General features: G+C 36.4%; 4 protein-coding genes across 4 annotated transcripts; all 4 read right to left on the reverse strand.

Moving 5' to 3' along the window:
- Positions 1-6,351: 6,351 nt before the first annotated feature.
- LOC120166258 (protein CANDIDATE G-PROTEIN COUPLED RECEPTOR 7-like) lies at positions 6,352-7,685 on the reverse strand. The gene has a single exon (XM_039175563.1). The coding sequence runs from the start codon at positions 7,667-7,669 to the stop codon at positions 6,353-6,355; it is 1,317 nt and encodes a 438-aa protein (XP_039031494.1). The 5' UTR covers positions 7,670-7,685; the 3' UTR covers position 6,352.
- A 3,113-nt stretch (positions 7,686-10,798) lies between these two features.
- Positions 10,799-11,302, reverse strand: LOC120166095 (ankyrin repeat-containing protein At5g02620-like). The gene has a single exon (XM_039175461.1). It carries the CDS (start codon positions 11,300-11,302, stop codon positions 10,799-10,801), a length of 504 nt encoding a protein of 167 aa, XP_039031392.1.
- A 1,116-nt stretch (positions 11,303-12,418) lies between these two features.
- Positions 12,419-14,222, reverse strand: LOC120166236. Its single transcript, XM_039175546.1, has 3 exons — positions 13,454-14,222; positions 13,176-13,353; positions 12,419-13,099 (listed from the first exon to the last, which is right to left on the reverse strand). Exons 1-3 carry the CDS (start codon positions 14,105-14,107, stop codon positions 12,483-12,485), a joined length of 1,449 nt encoding a protein of 482 aa, XP_039031477.1. The 5' UTR covers positions 14,108-14,222; the 3' UTR covers positions 12,419-12,482.
- LOC120166247 lies at positions 14,161-16,220 on the reverse strand. Its single transcript, XM_039175555.1, has 3 exons — positions 16,037-16,220; positions 15,526-15,614; positions 14,161-15,414 (listed from the first exon to the last, which is right to left on the reverse strand). Exons 1-3 carry the CDS (start codon positions 16,134-16,136, stop codon positions 14,161-14,163), a joined length of 1,443 nt encoding a protein of 480 aa, XP_039031486.1. The 5' UTR covers positions 16,137-16,220.

The following is a 16,220-nucleotide window of genomic DNA, read 5'->3' on the forward strand; positions in this document are numbered from 1 at the left end:
GATTGCTTGGATGGCCATTTTGAATAAATTACCAACCAGAGATCGTTTAGAAAGAATGAAAATTTGCACGGATGGACTATGTATAAACTGTAGCACTCATCAAGAAACTAGAGATCATATTTTCTCTAATTGCTCCTTGGCTGTTGGTATATGGAAATCCATCCTTAACATGAATGGGATGAACTTTTATGCTTTGACTTGGGATGAAATGGTAGCTCGTGCTTGCTCCTCTTGGAAAGGAAAGTCCCTCTTAATTGCCATTTTGAAGATCTCGTGGAATGCCTTCATTTACTTCTTGTGGCAGGAACGTAATCAGAGATTATTTCAGGGTCGTTTTCGATCTGCTGACGATATTCTTAAAGAAATTGTCGATGTGGTTGCAATTCGTCTAAGGGACAGATCCATAAATAAACTAGATAGTACTAACTTATCCCTTTGTAATGCTTGAGGTATAGTATAACCAATCATTGATGTGTAATTAGGCTGTTCTGTTTTGTTGATTGGTTATTGGTTCTATCAAAACCTTATTGTTGTGGTAATAAAATGTTGAATTATCCACACACAAAAAAAACCTCGTAGGTATATTATATATGTTTCTAATTCTTTATGCGAACACCATAGATATTGCAGCTGCATTTGATGGGCACATGACTATCATACTCACATACCAGTCCCCACTATGCCACATAAACATGCTTGATATTTAAGTGAAAAGAACTTGACAATCTTGTAAATATGAAAGTGATAGTTACTCGTAAGTTACTTGTAAATATGACGAGTCTTCGAAAAGCTTGTTACATGGATGAAATTATTATCTATCGTTTTAGTTAGGTACGATCGAATATTTATAATCTAATTTATGTTTATCCAATATCTAAACTGAGCTTGACAGTCAATTAGTGTGGAGAATGTTAAAGCACCTCAAGATACTCAAAAATGATATATAGTTAAAAAAAATACATGTTGTCTCGAGAAAAAACTAAAAAACGATGTTAGTAATCATAATTAATAAGTAACAACAATATGTGAATAAAATAATGTATAAATAATGATAAAATAAAAATAATAAAAAACTATAGATTAAAAAAGATAATGAAAACAGTAGGCATATATTAACGGAGTTGATTTAAGTGATAAACAATTTGATATCGTTCAAGCAAGTCTCGAGTTTGAGTCCTTGTGTACGCATAAAATCTTTGCTAGGAGAGTCACCCACCAAACTCAAGTGTACGACTCGGATCGATCCGGATTAGTAAATGCAAAACCTTATGAATCAGAAAGGCAACAAAAAAACAGTGCGTATATATATTAATTAAAAAAAAATTAAAGACGATGATAAAGGAAAATAAATAAATAAGTTTAAAATGTAATAAAAGTATTTACACATTTATAATAACAACAACAACAATAATAATAATGAAATATATATATATATATATATATATATATATATATATGCGAGATTAAATTGAAATAATAACATAAATTAAAGGATAAATTTAATATAAATTAATATAAAATTAGAATTAGATTAAATATCTACAAAGATCGAGGGATTGAAAGGGTGATTTACCCTAAAATATAAAAAAGGTGTGGATCCTCCGTACTTCCAGGTCGTGTGATTAAGTTAAGCCTAAAACCACACTCTTTTTTCTATTTCTTTCTCTATTAATTTCTCTCTGAATTCTCTCTAAAATCAATTAGGCACCGTAGCTCATCGTCAATCACTACCACAAGTCGGTCGCCATTGATGATGGTTGTTTGGGTCCAAATCTAATCGGCAGACACATATATGTTTTCTAATTTTGAATTCTGGCTCATTTTTTGTCGAAAGATGCTCAAAATCCCATGAATCAGTCAAAAACCCTTTGCCTTCCACCTTACTGGTTTTTTATCTCAATCATCGAATGAAGTTGATTTTAAAATATGTTGATCTCCACATTAATCCCCTCACGTTGGTCGTCTGGATCTCCAAGGAAAGGCTCTGTTTGTTGGATATTTTTAAGGGATTTTCTTGTCAGATTCATTTGCATCCATGGCCATTTCTTCATTTTCAATTTCGTTCTCTTGATTCCCCTCAATTGCTCTGTCCCCTCAACAAGGGTTGAATGAGAGGTTTTATTGATAGAGATGTAACAACGGATGATTGATTGTTGTTGTAACGCCACGGATCTCGGGTTAGGAGATTTGGGATAACCCGAGATAGGCCTTGGATTAAACCTCTAGCTTGTAAGAAGCTTTGACCCAAATTGAGGTGGATTTGGGCTTGAATAAAGCCTAATAGAGATTAAAAAGGGTGTTTTTAATATGCCGTCAGAATCAAAGGGACCAAAAAAGTAATTATACCATAGTTCAAAATTAAAGCTAAAAAACAAATTAAGAGTGCATGATCTCACATCTGCGGTATTCTCATATCACTTTTTCACCATTTTCCTTGTCTTCTTCCTCTTCCCTTTCAAGGCCTCTCCATTTTCCTTTAGAGTTGAAGTAAAGGTGGGATATTTATAGCTTTTGAGACCTCAATCAGCAGTTTAAAGGTAAGAATCATAATCATCACCTTCTAAGCTCCAATTCAAGACTACTTTTGCAAAGTTTGGCCACGGTAGCAAGAAACATGTTTTTGTAGGGGTAAGAGATTTCAAGATATCATCCCATTTTCAGTCATCTATAGGCTTAGTAAGTGTTTTTAAACCATGCTTAATCTTTAAATTCCGTTAGTGACCCTTGCTTTGGTTCTTGGCTAGTGAGAGAAGTGGGGAAAACTCTCAATCAAGGGGGAAGGAGAAGCTCACCTTGGGTTAACCTTTGGACACCCATAACAACTTAGAATCGTCATGTAACTCACTCTTAACTCATCTATACCACATGTAGTTCATCTAGGTGAGATTTGGTAAGTTGCATAAGCTTGAAGCATTCATGGTAGATTGCATCATTTGAGTGTTTTCAGTATGTTTACAGACTCTTTATGACCCCTAATGTCACATAAAACACTTAAACATCAGTTGGGGACCTTAATGGGGCATTTGGGGTAGAAAGGATTGTTCGTGCCAAAATAGGGTACCTAGTAGCAATATCACATTTGGCTACTAGAATTTGTAATTTAACTCTAGTATCGATGCCCGATGAATATTATCGATACCATTGAGTCAAAAAATCCTTTTGTTTTTGGCTATCTGAAGAACAATATATGAATTGTTCATCCAGTACCGATACTCAAGCCTAGAAATACTATATCTTTTCTCGAGAATGACACCCAACTTAACCCATTTGCCCCTCCAAGGCCCTTAAACATTATTAAAGTCTTATGCAAGCTTATAGGGGGTCATAAAGAGTCATTTTCATTATGAATAACATCATAATCTGAAATCTACCATGGATGCACTTCCATGCTTCATGAAATCATGCAAACTAACCAACCACGACTAGTGATCTACAAGTAGTATGGATGAGTTAGAAATGTATTACCTTGAATTCTAAGCTGCTGGAAACACTCAATGCTCAACCAAGTGCTAGTTTTTCTTTCCCCTTGCTTTTGGAGCTTTCTCTAACTTTCCTCGCTAAACAAGGATCAAACACATGAGTTACTAACTTGTTTTAGAGCTTACAAAGATGTTAAGTGGGTTTCCTAAGCTCAAATCCCTAAAAACGGGTTGGAACAATATGTGCTTCTAAACCCTCACTAAAATCTCTCCTATGGCTTCCGATAAACCTCTACAAAGCTAGTAGGTTGATCCAAAATTTCTCTCTTGTTAGCCCAAAACTATTAACTCAAAATTTAGAGCGTTGCAACTATAACTATTGAATACATTGTTGTATGATTAGTAATTAATTTACTTTGTATTAGAATTGGATTAAAGTTTCATCACTTTCATTACGATTTTGTAAATTTATAATTAATATTAGAAACGTAAAAAAATTATAACATAACAAAATATTAAATTTATAATTAAATATTATTAGTATATAGAATTATAACATAATAATATTATAAACATAATATTTACATTTTTAATTTCTTTATTAAAGGAATAATAATGATAATTTTATCATTGTAATTTAATTTTAAAGGAAGTTGAAAGGTTATATGCTAGATTTATTTTGGAGGATTTTCTAGTGAAACAAACACAAATTCACATCAAATATGTCAAAATGGAGTGAATTGAAAATTTTAAGATTCAAAGGTTTTTATCAACGGTGGCTGCTGACAATCGGCGATGAACAATAGCGACAGTGACGAGTGACGACCAGCGACAAGAGACTTCGTTTGAATTCAGGAGTCAAATTAATATTTTATTTAAAGTTTAGAGTCAAAATGATATTTCATCTAAAATTTAAGGGTCAAATTAAAATTTTACCTATTTTACTAGCATGTCATATCAACAAACTTTTAAAAGTTAACAGTCCAGTGACCAAAATTTAATATATCAATAACGTAAGTGACTAAAATGTAGCTTTTTCAAAATCAATGATCAAAAGTGAATAAAACTAAAACTAAAGTGATCATTACAATAATTTACCTTAATTTAAATATATATTCAAGTTTATAAATTTCAGACAATGTATAATTGATTAGGTGCTGATTTCGGACATTATGATGGTGCTCATCCTTCACCACACTTAATTAACTCTCTTCTTCCCTTAAAATTTTATAAATTTGTTAAAATTTTACAACTTCATCAACACTAACATGATATTGTGTGTCTGTCGCTGGCTATATTGGCAGTGGTGGTCGAAGCTTGGGGTGGAAGAAGGTGGGTGATTCGTGTAAGTTAATAAACCCTAATCCAATGACAAAAAGATATGTTCATACGTCAGAATTTTAACAGTTCAATGCTATAATTGAAACCAACACCAGTGTTCAATGCTACAATTATCAAATTTTAGTTTAGTGAGAAAAAACGATATTAAAATAGAAATTTAGCGATATTTGAAATAACTTTAAATTCAAGTTGAAACTATTTCCTATTTTTCGGTATATATTAATTTAAGTTTGAATCATTTTAAATTCAAACTAAACGCACGAGTTGTTAACTATTATGGTTAAATCAAATTTTGATTTCCAATCCAAATCTTAGGTTCGGACAAAATTTGACAACTCTAGTTAATTATCATACATAAAAGAACATGTTTAGGCCAGGGATGGGCCGGACTCGATAGATTCCGATCCGATCGGGTTTTTTATAAAAAAAATTTAAATTTGGGTTGAATTTTTTTAAGTGTGTTATTTAGGTAAGGTTCGGATTTAGGGTGAAAAATACTCGATCCGACCCAAAAATATATAATTTTACCTTATATATTTAAAAATAATTACAATAATATCCCTCTATATATAATTTTTTACAATTAAGTCATTATTTTTATTAAACAAAAATAATATTTTTTATTATTTTAAGTCGAGTCTCTAAGTTATATATCGGGTCGGATGAAACCTTTTTTTGGTCAAGTCGAGTCTCGGGTGGAGAGTTCCTTGTTCTCGGATCAATTAGACCAAAAAGCCGACCCAACTTGACCCATACCCATCCTTACTTTTAGATTTTGGTCGACTTTTATAATGGGATCTGAATTGGTATGTCGAATTAAGTATCATACAGAAGAAACAAGTAAAAAAGCCATTTAGTTTTTTTATTATTATTAATTTGAGTAAATATAAGATAATATCTGTTCAAAGATAAAATATCCGTGTTTTTTTATTATTATTAATTTGAGTAAATATAAGATAATATCTGTTCAAAGATAAAATATCCGTACCCCTAATATCTCTGACTCTCAAACTCGGATCCTCAAAGAATAACAACAATTCATTGCCAACGAGAAACAAACAAACAAAAGGCATTGCCATTCAAATTGCTGAGGAAACCAATAGGAAATACACAGAAGTTGAAACAGAAAAATGTTTAAATCAATGGACTTGCATATGTGAACCAAAATATACTCCAAACATTGACTAACAATAATAAAAATTACCATTAACAATCAATTGATCTAGTGAGATAAAGCAAACCGAATTAGGAAGATCGCCTCGCCTCTACAGTATCGGATTTGAATTAGTCGACCAATAGATCAGATACCAATAATTAATTCAAAAATAATGAAAAATACCATTCAAAGACCTTACAAACTTCTAGTTAATTAATTAAACTCTTGCTTTTAAAATTCAGCCAGCTAAGAACTCGTTAAGCAGTGATAAGAAGCACAGAAGCATATTCAAATTTCAGTAACAAGTTAAACATAACAAGAATAGTATGGAGAAATACAGTAACTGATCAAAAGAATATTCGAAATTTAGCATCAAGTTGAAGAGAATAAGAAGCATATTCAAACCTCTGAGATCCAAGGTAGCTTGGTGTAATTCTCAAAGCTCGAACTCTTCATCTCTGAGAGCGATTTCAGCAGCCTCTTCATCATCCTCATCCAGAACGAAGTACTCATTTTTCTCCACCGGCCTAAACATGTAAAACATAAACAAATAAAACGCAAGACTCGCGGCCTCCTCGGCTGCATTACTAACCCATTGATATTTGTAAGCGGCGATCGTCCTCAAAGCAAACACCGCAATTCTCGTGAAATACAAGTACCCGATCACCACGATGTAAAACTGCCTAAACAGTGTCAACTTCGCCAAATTCCTCGCGGCCTTGCCATCGGTTTTCGAGGTTTCTCTCAATGAACGGATCGACCAAACGATCGGGAAGATGATAGCGCAACAGCAAATGATATCAACCAGCAAAAACAACTGATTCCATGTTACCCAATCTTTAATGAACGGCCCAGTTTCTCCGATCACAACCGAAGCGATATTAGCTAAAACTTGGAGCGGAATCACGATCATCAGAACCTTCTTCTCCCTTTCTTGTAGAAATGGTTTCAGAAACGACCAACCGGTGCCGATCAAAATGATGACGGTGAAAAGCAAAACGACGCGAATGAATTGAAAAATGTAGAATAAAATATCCCAACCGTGAGGAGTTCCGGTGACCTTGACGTAATGCTTATCTTCGGCGGCGCATATCAGATTCAACGCTTTGAATAAAAGCAATCCGGACATCAATAAATGGAGCCGGTGTACGGACAGTTTGTTGGTGTAACAAATGTAGATCCAACAACCAAGGAAGACTAAGTAAAGGATTGAGAAGACGGTGTAAAGGGAAGGGAGCTGGGTTAGACCGGCGGAGAGGTAATCTCTAGAACCGTCGCGTTCGAGGTTGTAGGTTTCGGCCCGGACGTTCATCGAAACGCGTGTTTCGGGGGCGCAATTGGAGAAAAAGAGGGAGTATTCGTTGGGGGAAGAAACGGGGTAAGTCTGGTTGAAGCGCGACAGCGGAGGCGGGGAGAGGTCGGCGAAGGTAAAGAGATGTTGGATGTAGCGAGAATCGAGGACGCAAAAGTGAGGATTTTGTTGAATCTCGAGGAGGACTTGGAGGAGAGCTTCTTCGGATAAGAGGAAGAAGCCGAGGCGGGAAGCGTCGGGGTTGGGAGCAGTGGCGGAAGAAGAGACGGAGACGGAGGAGACGGCCACGGAGACGTAGCCATTGTGGGTGAAGCCGAATTTCTCGAAGAGGATCATGGGGCGGGAATCGGAGGTGATGGTCAGGGTTCTGATCTCGGCGGTGGAGGAAGAAATGAGCGAGAGGAGGAGGAGGAGGAGGATTTGCCGGGGTAGTCTGGTCATTGTGGGCGGATCTACGGCTGTCGGCACGGTGATTCGCGGTGGAAGGAAAACGGAGGAAGCGATTGGATTTAAAAGAAACTGGGATCGTAGATCTCAACTTGTCAAGTGATATTCTAGACGGCAAATATACGCCTCCATTGCTGAGTTTGGGTCAGTCCAATATAATGGGCTCACAAATCAATCAACTAGCCCAAATGGTGCAACCCACTTTTAATCGAAGAAATTGATCCGACGTGAAGCAAACATGGCAACTGACTTCATCTCCAACATAAACAGTGATACCACTGGTCTATTAACTTTGTTTCCCACAGCACCCCACCACTGGTCTATCAACAACTTCATCCAATTCCTCTTCGTCTTCTTCATCGTTTTCATTCAGTTCAAGCGGACTCCATGATTTACAATTGCTGAAAAGAAGCAACAGCGCGAATTCCGAGATCGAGCATTCGATCGAGGAAGCAATCGCTCACTGTAAGCAGTCTCAGCAGCTGTCTAGTTCGAGAAAGACTGCAACTGAAGTTGGGGTTTGTTCACTTTCTGCTTCAAAGATTTCAGTTAGCGGGGACCAAGAAAAACAAAGACTTTGCAGCATATGAATATGAAAAAGGAAAAAACACTGAAAAATTGTAGCCAGTTCCTGTTACATTCTTCCAAAGTGAGTGTCACTGTCAATCCTGTGTGAGATACTCATATCAATTTGTTAATGTTACTGTAATAGGTTCCTGTGGAAGAACATATTGAAATCCATGGAAGTTTTATAATTCAATACAATGGTCATTTTATGGCTTTCCTTTTAGTACTTGCTCAAGATACTGCATGATTAGAGTTGATTGAATCCAGCAACTGTTCTTCCTTGGACTGGGACAAAAACATTCTCTTTTACAAGGACTCGCCAGTTTCCACATTTGACAATGATCTTTTACCACTTAACTAAGTTTTACACAGATGATGCTAAGTTTAAAAGTCAATCTCTTTTGATTACAATTAAGCCCCGGAATTTAAAAATAAAAATAAAAACTTTTTTCCAGTAAGAGCACCAGAACTTCAAATCTGCAGATTCTGCAAATACTGTGAATTTTACAAAAGCTGCTTCTTTTTTTTTTTTACATGAAGCTTTTTTAGCAGATATAAATTCTTTATTACTGTTTCAGCCTTTATTTTATTACCGATCTTACTTTAAAAAAGTGGGTTTAAATTACATTTTGATACCTTAAAGAAAACTTTGATTAAAGGAACACCCCACCTGCTTACTGCAGATTAAGGCTAATTAAACTAAACCAAAAGCTTTATGTCATTTCAATTGTATACTCTTTATGAAATGATTTTGATCACCATGAATACTGAAAACAAGAGCAAAAAAATCTTTCGATCTTATCGTTATTTTCTCAAGATTGTGACTAACCATTAAACTAGAACAAAACGTGCCTGCTAGATTTTTGACAAGATTGGAAAGGAAATAACGAAATTGCATAGTAGCTAAGTTGACAGATGTTGAGTCCTGACAAGACTAAAAAAAAAGCATTTCATTTTCCCTGCCCGTATGGTCAAGTTTTGTTTTCTCCATTTGGCTAGAAAAAGGAAGTGCAACTGCAAGGCTCTTAACACTTTGTAAGCTAGTGAAATGGAGCTTCATTTCAATGGAAACTCCAACTATTTATTCGAAAAAAGACTGAAAGTTGGATTCCAAAAGTATATGCTTTCATGCACAGTTTTTGTATTTGCTTTGCTTACTTACAACATAGAAAAACAGAAAAAGGTTTGCCCTTCTTTTCGAAAGGCGGTGTTAGCAGAAGAAACAGATCGGATCGACATTGTTAATCATAACATCCTCTGCAAGTAAGTTTCGGTAATGAATTCTTTGAAAGTTTTGCATTGGGACCATTGTCTGCAAGTGAAGCATGTGAGAAAATGTTAGGTGGTTTCAAGAAAAGATACTAAAATTAATAAAATAAACAAAAAATTTGTGTAACTTGTCATGTTTCTTACACTTTGTTCTGAAGCACAATGCATCTTCAACATAATGTTGACATGTATAAAATAATCAAACTATTCTCTCATCTAATTCAAATTAAACTTTATGAAGTTGGTCATCAGTATGACAGATAAGTAGCATGTACATATCAAACAAACGATAAATTCTTTTACTAGAGGTTTTTAGCCAGCATTTCAAGGTGACCCCTTTCTAAAAATTTCCAAGTTCTTCCATAATTCAGACAGGATGACAAAAGGTGAAAGAAATTACTGAAAATTTTGAGACAGGGAAGCAAGGCGTGTCTTTTTCACATTCAAATCTAAAAGGGAAAAAAAAGAGTAAATTCCATCTTTTGAAATAGACAAAACGAAGAACATGCCACACCCTATTGCTTGACATAAAGAAATTGAAGCATTTTCCTAGGAACATTGAATCATGAGAAGAATAGTAATAAAGGCAGACTTCATAAGCATAAGCATAAGATATTTCTATGTGCAATGAATGTTGTAAAAGGCATTGGCTATCGATGTCACTAATTATTCCATGATGGCATCGGTTCAGAAGGAAACTATGCAGGAGAATCACTGCAATACTCACCAGTACCTTTGTTATATTGAAAGAAGAGGAAAAGGAGCATTGTTACACTGGGAATCAGATGCATTACGGGCGTAACAAATAATCTAGAAGATGAAGCCGGAAGATGAAGCCGGATTATTGACTAATTGTTTTCCTCGATCCATTGAATTACAGAAGGAGGTATGTGTGTGTGTGTGTGTGTGTGTGTGTGTGTGTGTGTGTGTGTGTGTGTGTGTACAATCCGTATAAGCTCATCAGCAAGAAGCACCAGGCTAACATTCTGCTACAGTTAGATCCATTTACATATGAGCAGGGTTTTAAATAGCGGTCCGCATCTGCGATAACGCCCGCGAAATAGCGGTAGCGTTGCCTTCCGATATACTAGCTATAACCACAATAGCGCCCGTTATGGCCACAATCACGGTAAAAGCAATATAATCGAAAACGTGACTGCGATTTGAATCCCTGCATATAAGTAAAAAGATGCAAGCATCCGAGCTCAAACTGCATAGAATTTCTTGTGTTCATTGTTCAGTATCTCCATGTCAGACATGTGTGACATTGACATGGACTGAGATCCTCTATTCATAGAAGACCTGCGGATTGATGCGGTTCACAATCACCCAATAACACAGTGTCCACAACGTTGATACCATGATAACAGTCCCTATACCAGTAACTAGGTAAGCTAACCACCTCTCATCTTCTCCAACCACAATATACGAAAGGGAAAGAAATGCAATGGAAATCAGTACACAAGCCGACCACATGAGCTTATTAATAATAGCCATCATCTGCTTCTTTGCTTTTCTCTGTATGACTACAACTGAGGTTTGCACCACCACAACAGCCAACGATATGAAGAGGGAAACAACGTCAAAGACGATAAAAATCATAAACTGCAGTTTTGGAGCGATTCTCGCTTGTCCAGGAGAGACTCCTGGTGAAATATCTTGAGGACTGTCAGCATATTGGCCTGGGACATTGAATATGGCAGCAAAAGCAATAGTGGCGATGAGAACAGCCACCACTGTGGTGTAGTTGATTGCATTATTGAGACTGTAGGAGAGATTCTCGCTTTTCATATTTTTGCTTCATAGGCAGTTACAGTTTTCTGGATGAATCTTTGCCTTTTTCAACGTGAATGAGTAGTTATTTTGAAATTATTTTAAAATTAGTGGATCTGATTGAATGAGACTATGAATGACGTTGTGAGTCAGATTCATGAAATAATTTCTCCTTACATTACTGTTTATTAAATTAAAATGTTAATTACATCATATATCCTCAAATTAGAAGCCTTATTTTAAGTTATTCTTTAAACTTTTAGATATTTTAATTTCATCCCTAGATTATGATGTTCATTTGAAATTAGTCCTTAAACTTTTGAACATTCTAATTTCATTCCTAAACTATGAAACTCTTTCTAAAACGGTCCACAAACCTTTGAATATTCCTATTTCATCCCCAAATTCATCAAAATATGTAATTAATTTCAACCATAGTTTAACCTAATTTTTTTCAAATATATAATGATATGACTTGGTCTAACAGTTTTATTAACACGGAATGTGATTAGAATATACGTATAATTTGGGATGAAATTAAAATGTTCAAAAGTTTAGGGACTATTTTATAATAAAGTCATAGTTTTGCGGATGGAATTGAAATGTTCAAAAGTTTAAGGATTAATTTAGAATGAAAATCATACTTTAGAGATAAAATTGAAACATTTAAAAGTTTAAGAACTAATTCAAAATAAGGGTCATACTTTGAGGACATGATGCAATTAATTCTAAATTAAAATGGAAAACTACACATTAATCATCAAACTATTCACGTGATTCCGTCTTGGCCTCCCAATTTTTTTATTAAAAACCTCATACTTAACGTTATGTTTTGATTTTATTTTGGTCATTGTTAAAATATTACCATAGCTGCAGACATGACATTTTTTTTTCCGGTGGCAATGTAACATTACTTGATAACCACAAGTCATTTTGCATCATGTTTCATATCTTCAAACCGTCTAGAATCTGTTGAAGATACCTTGACGCTCAAGTAATAGAATTATCAATCAATGAAATGGTTATACAGGACACAAGAAGGGTCAATGACTCAGAATGTTGTGTCCAACGTGTTTCGTCCAACTGAATACTTACCCTACATGGACACTGAATATTGTGGGTTTTCATAATTCTTGCTGGTGAAGAAACTATTGAATGCAGATTTTTGTATATAAATTTCCTAAACCAAAAGCAGCTTTTACAAACCTGTCACTACCTCAGATACTAGTTCATCTACCAACAATCTCTCGATTCCCCGACCTATTTCGTCGACATCCGTTCTCAAGTCTAACCATTGAAATTCTCCTGCAAACACCGTCTCTCCTTCATCCATGTGAGGTTTCTTGCTTTGGCTTACTAGTGACTTGCACAGGCTATCTTCAAGCTCTCCGATGTTGCATTCCGGAATAATAAGTTTCCTTCCAGATATCATCTGGGGTTGGTCTCTGTATTGCTGATAGATCTCCAGTATCTTTGAATTAATCCTATCAAACATCAACCTCCTGTCAGCCCTTGACCGAGAATTTACGTTACAATATTTTTTCTCGAGTTCTTCAAATACTAGCGGATTCACTGGACATTCTGTAGAATGCCATGCTGCTAAGAAGGTATCCGGTTCGGCTCGTCTAATTCCAGAATCGACCAGCACATCAACTATGTACACAGATTCCCAATTTTCTTCTGGCTTTGGTCTCCCGTTTTCCTCAGCAAGCCCAACAGATACTTCATTGCCATCATCATCACTAGAAAGAAGCATAGCTCCATCTTCATATACCTCAGATTCTAGTTGTAATTGTCGAAGTTGCATCCGAAGCTCTGAAAGCATAAACAGTAGTAAAAAAAAGGAGTGGAAGCTAAATATAAAAGTAACAAAACTAAAACCGCCATTTACCATGAAGATCAGCACTAATACTCTCGAAGCATTCAGAACCAGATGATGCATCATCTGCAAAAGGGGCTTCTATAACTGAGACTGGACTAGGTTGCTCTGCCTCCTTAGAGCATACTTGAGATTCTAGTTCCGGTACAGGGCAATCGGGTGTCATTTGCTTAGGTCCCTCAGATGGTTCCTGGAGATTGTCACAAAAGAGATGCGTACGTTAAACTGAGTGGAGAAATATCTCCTCAACAATTCATATAATCTACAAATCTACATAATATAACAAATACCTGGGAGTTCAAATTATCTAGGTCACTGGTAGAAGCAACAACAGCATTCAATGAAGCAGGAGCCGACAATTCAATGTTAGAAGGTTCAGAGAGCACAGGCATATTCAGATCATTGACACCCTCTGCATTTTCGACTGAACTTGAATCCACGGCAGTACCAGCAGAAGCCCTCGAGACCATAAGAATGTGTTCGGATAGCTTATTTTGCTTTACTTGATAAGGGGTGTTCTCAGAATCTTGTGAAGTGCCACTATAATCCTTATTGCTGCAACTACTATCCAGAAATTGAGATTTTTTAACACGGGATCTTTGGTTGCTAGGTAATGGAGCTTCCTTTTGATTAAAATTGCCTTTTACTGCTTTGTTTTGGTCCAACTTGAAACCCTCTTTTGGAATTACATACTTGTTTCTGAGAAGACTTTCATGACGTGCGCTTTTTCTGGGACTTCCGAAGTCAGTATATGAAGCAGGTAGAGAACGTGATCTCGAAAGATTACCAAGACAACCATCCTTCCAACCATCCCTACTGCTAATGCCTAAAGGTTCATTCCAAACTGCAGGCCCACCACAACGACCAACCTCACTGCATCCTTCCATACCAACCGAGCCACTAGAATTTCCAGGAATCGCTTCCCTATCTGAATTGGCAAGCATTTCACCCAGTGTGCTGCCCCTGCTAACCACGTGTACCTCTTGAGGCTTGTGTGTTATTTTCCACCTCTCAGACAATCTATTCTTGGCCTCTCTACTGACTGATGATTCACTAGAACGGGATGATGACCTCTATGTCGCTCATTCCAGCCAATGTTATCTCTGTAGGACAATGTTGTTACATCTGAATCATTTGCAGATTCAGATCCGGATACATCACATGAACTCTCATCCCCTGCATATCCTCTCAACTTGGAGGTCGAAATAGTCATGGAGTTATTGTTAAAGCTATTTTTCATTTTCCTCGTAATCTCCTTGCCCATCATTTCCCTAGAGTCTCTAGGATTATGCGTTGAAAACACAGTATCTTGATGAACATTATTCTTCCCCCGCATTTCTGCCTCCTTATCTTCGACCCCCAAAATTTCTGAGTGTCTTGTGAACTTGGATGGAAAATGATGAGAAGAACGAGGTGATGAAGAAGTTCTGGAAGAGTTCTGCAACTTCCCAAGATTTGGTTTCAAGACAACAATTCTTGTAGGTACAAAAGCTTGCCCTTTTGTCTCTTCTAATTGAAACGTAGGTGACTTGGGGGGATTGTGAGCAGCACATCTCCCATGAGGGTGACTCGGACAACCTTCTTGATGTCCCTGAGGAGATTCACAGTGATGCTTCGTACGAGTTTTACTCCCATTTTTGTGTGCTAAGCTACCATTCTCCTTATTCAGAGTGCGTGATGACTTTATAGCGGATACATGGCTACAATGGGACTGGGGTGGCATTCCTCGCAAATCATGCAAATGCTTTGTGAATAATGAATCAGGTTGTTGAAAGAATTTCAGCAGAAGATCAGTGTTGGAGTCTAACACCTCGAGGGTATCATTGAATTCCTTAGAATCTTGAAGCTTTTCGTCGGTTGAAAGACGTTTGGCCTTCATAAATTTCTGCCCAATAAAGGCTACCTTCGCATCGGAAAGGTTTGAATTCGCAGAACCTTGAGAGAAACCCGCACTCTCCATTTTCAATGCATCTAAAACTTCAAAAACATCTTTAAATTCCTGCTCATCCTTAGAACTTTTCCTAGAAGATTGCCAGCTATCGAATGTACTACCCTGACTACTCTCGATTCCGTTTTGATGCTTGTGGCCATGCTGCCGAGGCGGCAGTCCATCAAGCCCCATCAACCTTGCAATAATACTCGGTGACCGTCTTCTAGGTTCATTTTCTTTGGACATCTCTCGCGCCAACAACTTATTCATCGGTGTCCCAGTCGATTGTTTTGAAGATGTAGAAGTGAACGCAAACATTAACTGCAACAATCAGAAACAATTGATTGGTGTTACAATCGAGAAGCGTTTAATGGTAAGGAGTATAAATCTTATCATATCAAACAATGATGGAAACAAGAAAAACTAGCACACCTGTTTTTCATTAGTAGTATCACTGCTGCAAGAACTAGAATCGGATGGCAATTTAGGACAATTTCTCTGCTTTTGAATATTCATGTCTCCTGGAAATAAATCCTTATAAAAATCATAAGAATTATTCTAATAAAAAAACAACCCAGCATGGAAGCCCAGACACAAATATTCAACCCTGGGAAAATGTTTAAACGAAAGGAAAACAGGGGGACTAAGGCGTTTGGTAACTAAGAAAATGTAGGAAAACAAAATCAACTTTAACGTGAAAAAGGAAAGAAGCTTATAATCATGAGTTCTTTTAACCTTTTTTTTTTTTTTGCAGGATAAATTTAGCAACACAACTCACTCATTTTCATGAGTCATTTTCAAAATGGAAAAACAAATACGGAATATTTATATAATGACAAGAATTCCAAAAAAAATCCTTCTGCCTCGCATTCCTCGACGGAAGAAACAAGCGATCATTTAAAAACACGTTAAAAAGGGGAAAAAAGAGAAGAGAAAATCGAACCTCTGAACGAAGAAGGGGCAGTTAAAGGAAGCAGGTCGATTAAGGTCTGATCAGAAGAGAAGCTCGAAATCTTATGACTCCAATACCCAAATGTCTTCATTTTCACTCATTTGAACTGATAAAAGAAGAAAGAAACAAGTAGTCGGACGAAATATAGATCCGAAATGCACGAAAAAAACTCATA

This window comes from Hibiscus syriacus, unplaced genomic scaffold, assembly GCF_006381635.1.
Source record: "Hibiscus syriacus cultivar Baekdansim isolate YM2019G1 unplaced genomic scaffold, ASM638163v2 tig00002942_pilon, whole genome shotgun sequence".
Classification (NCBI taxonomy): domain Eukaryota; kingdom Viridiplantae; phylum Streptophyta; class Magnoliopsida; order Malvales; family Malvaceae; genus Hibiscus; species Hibiscus syriacus.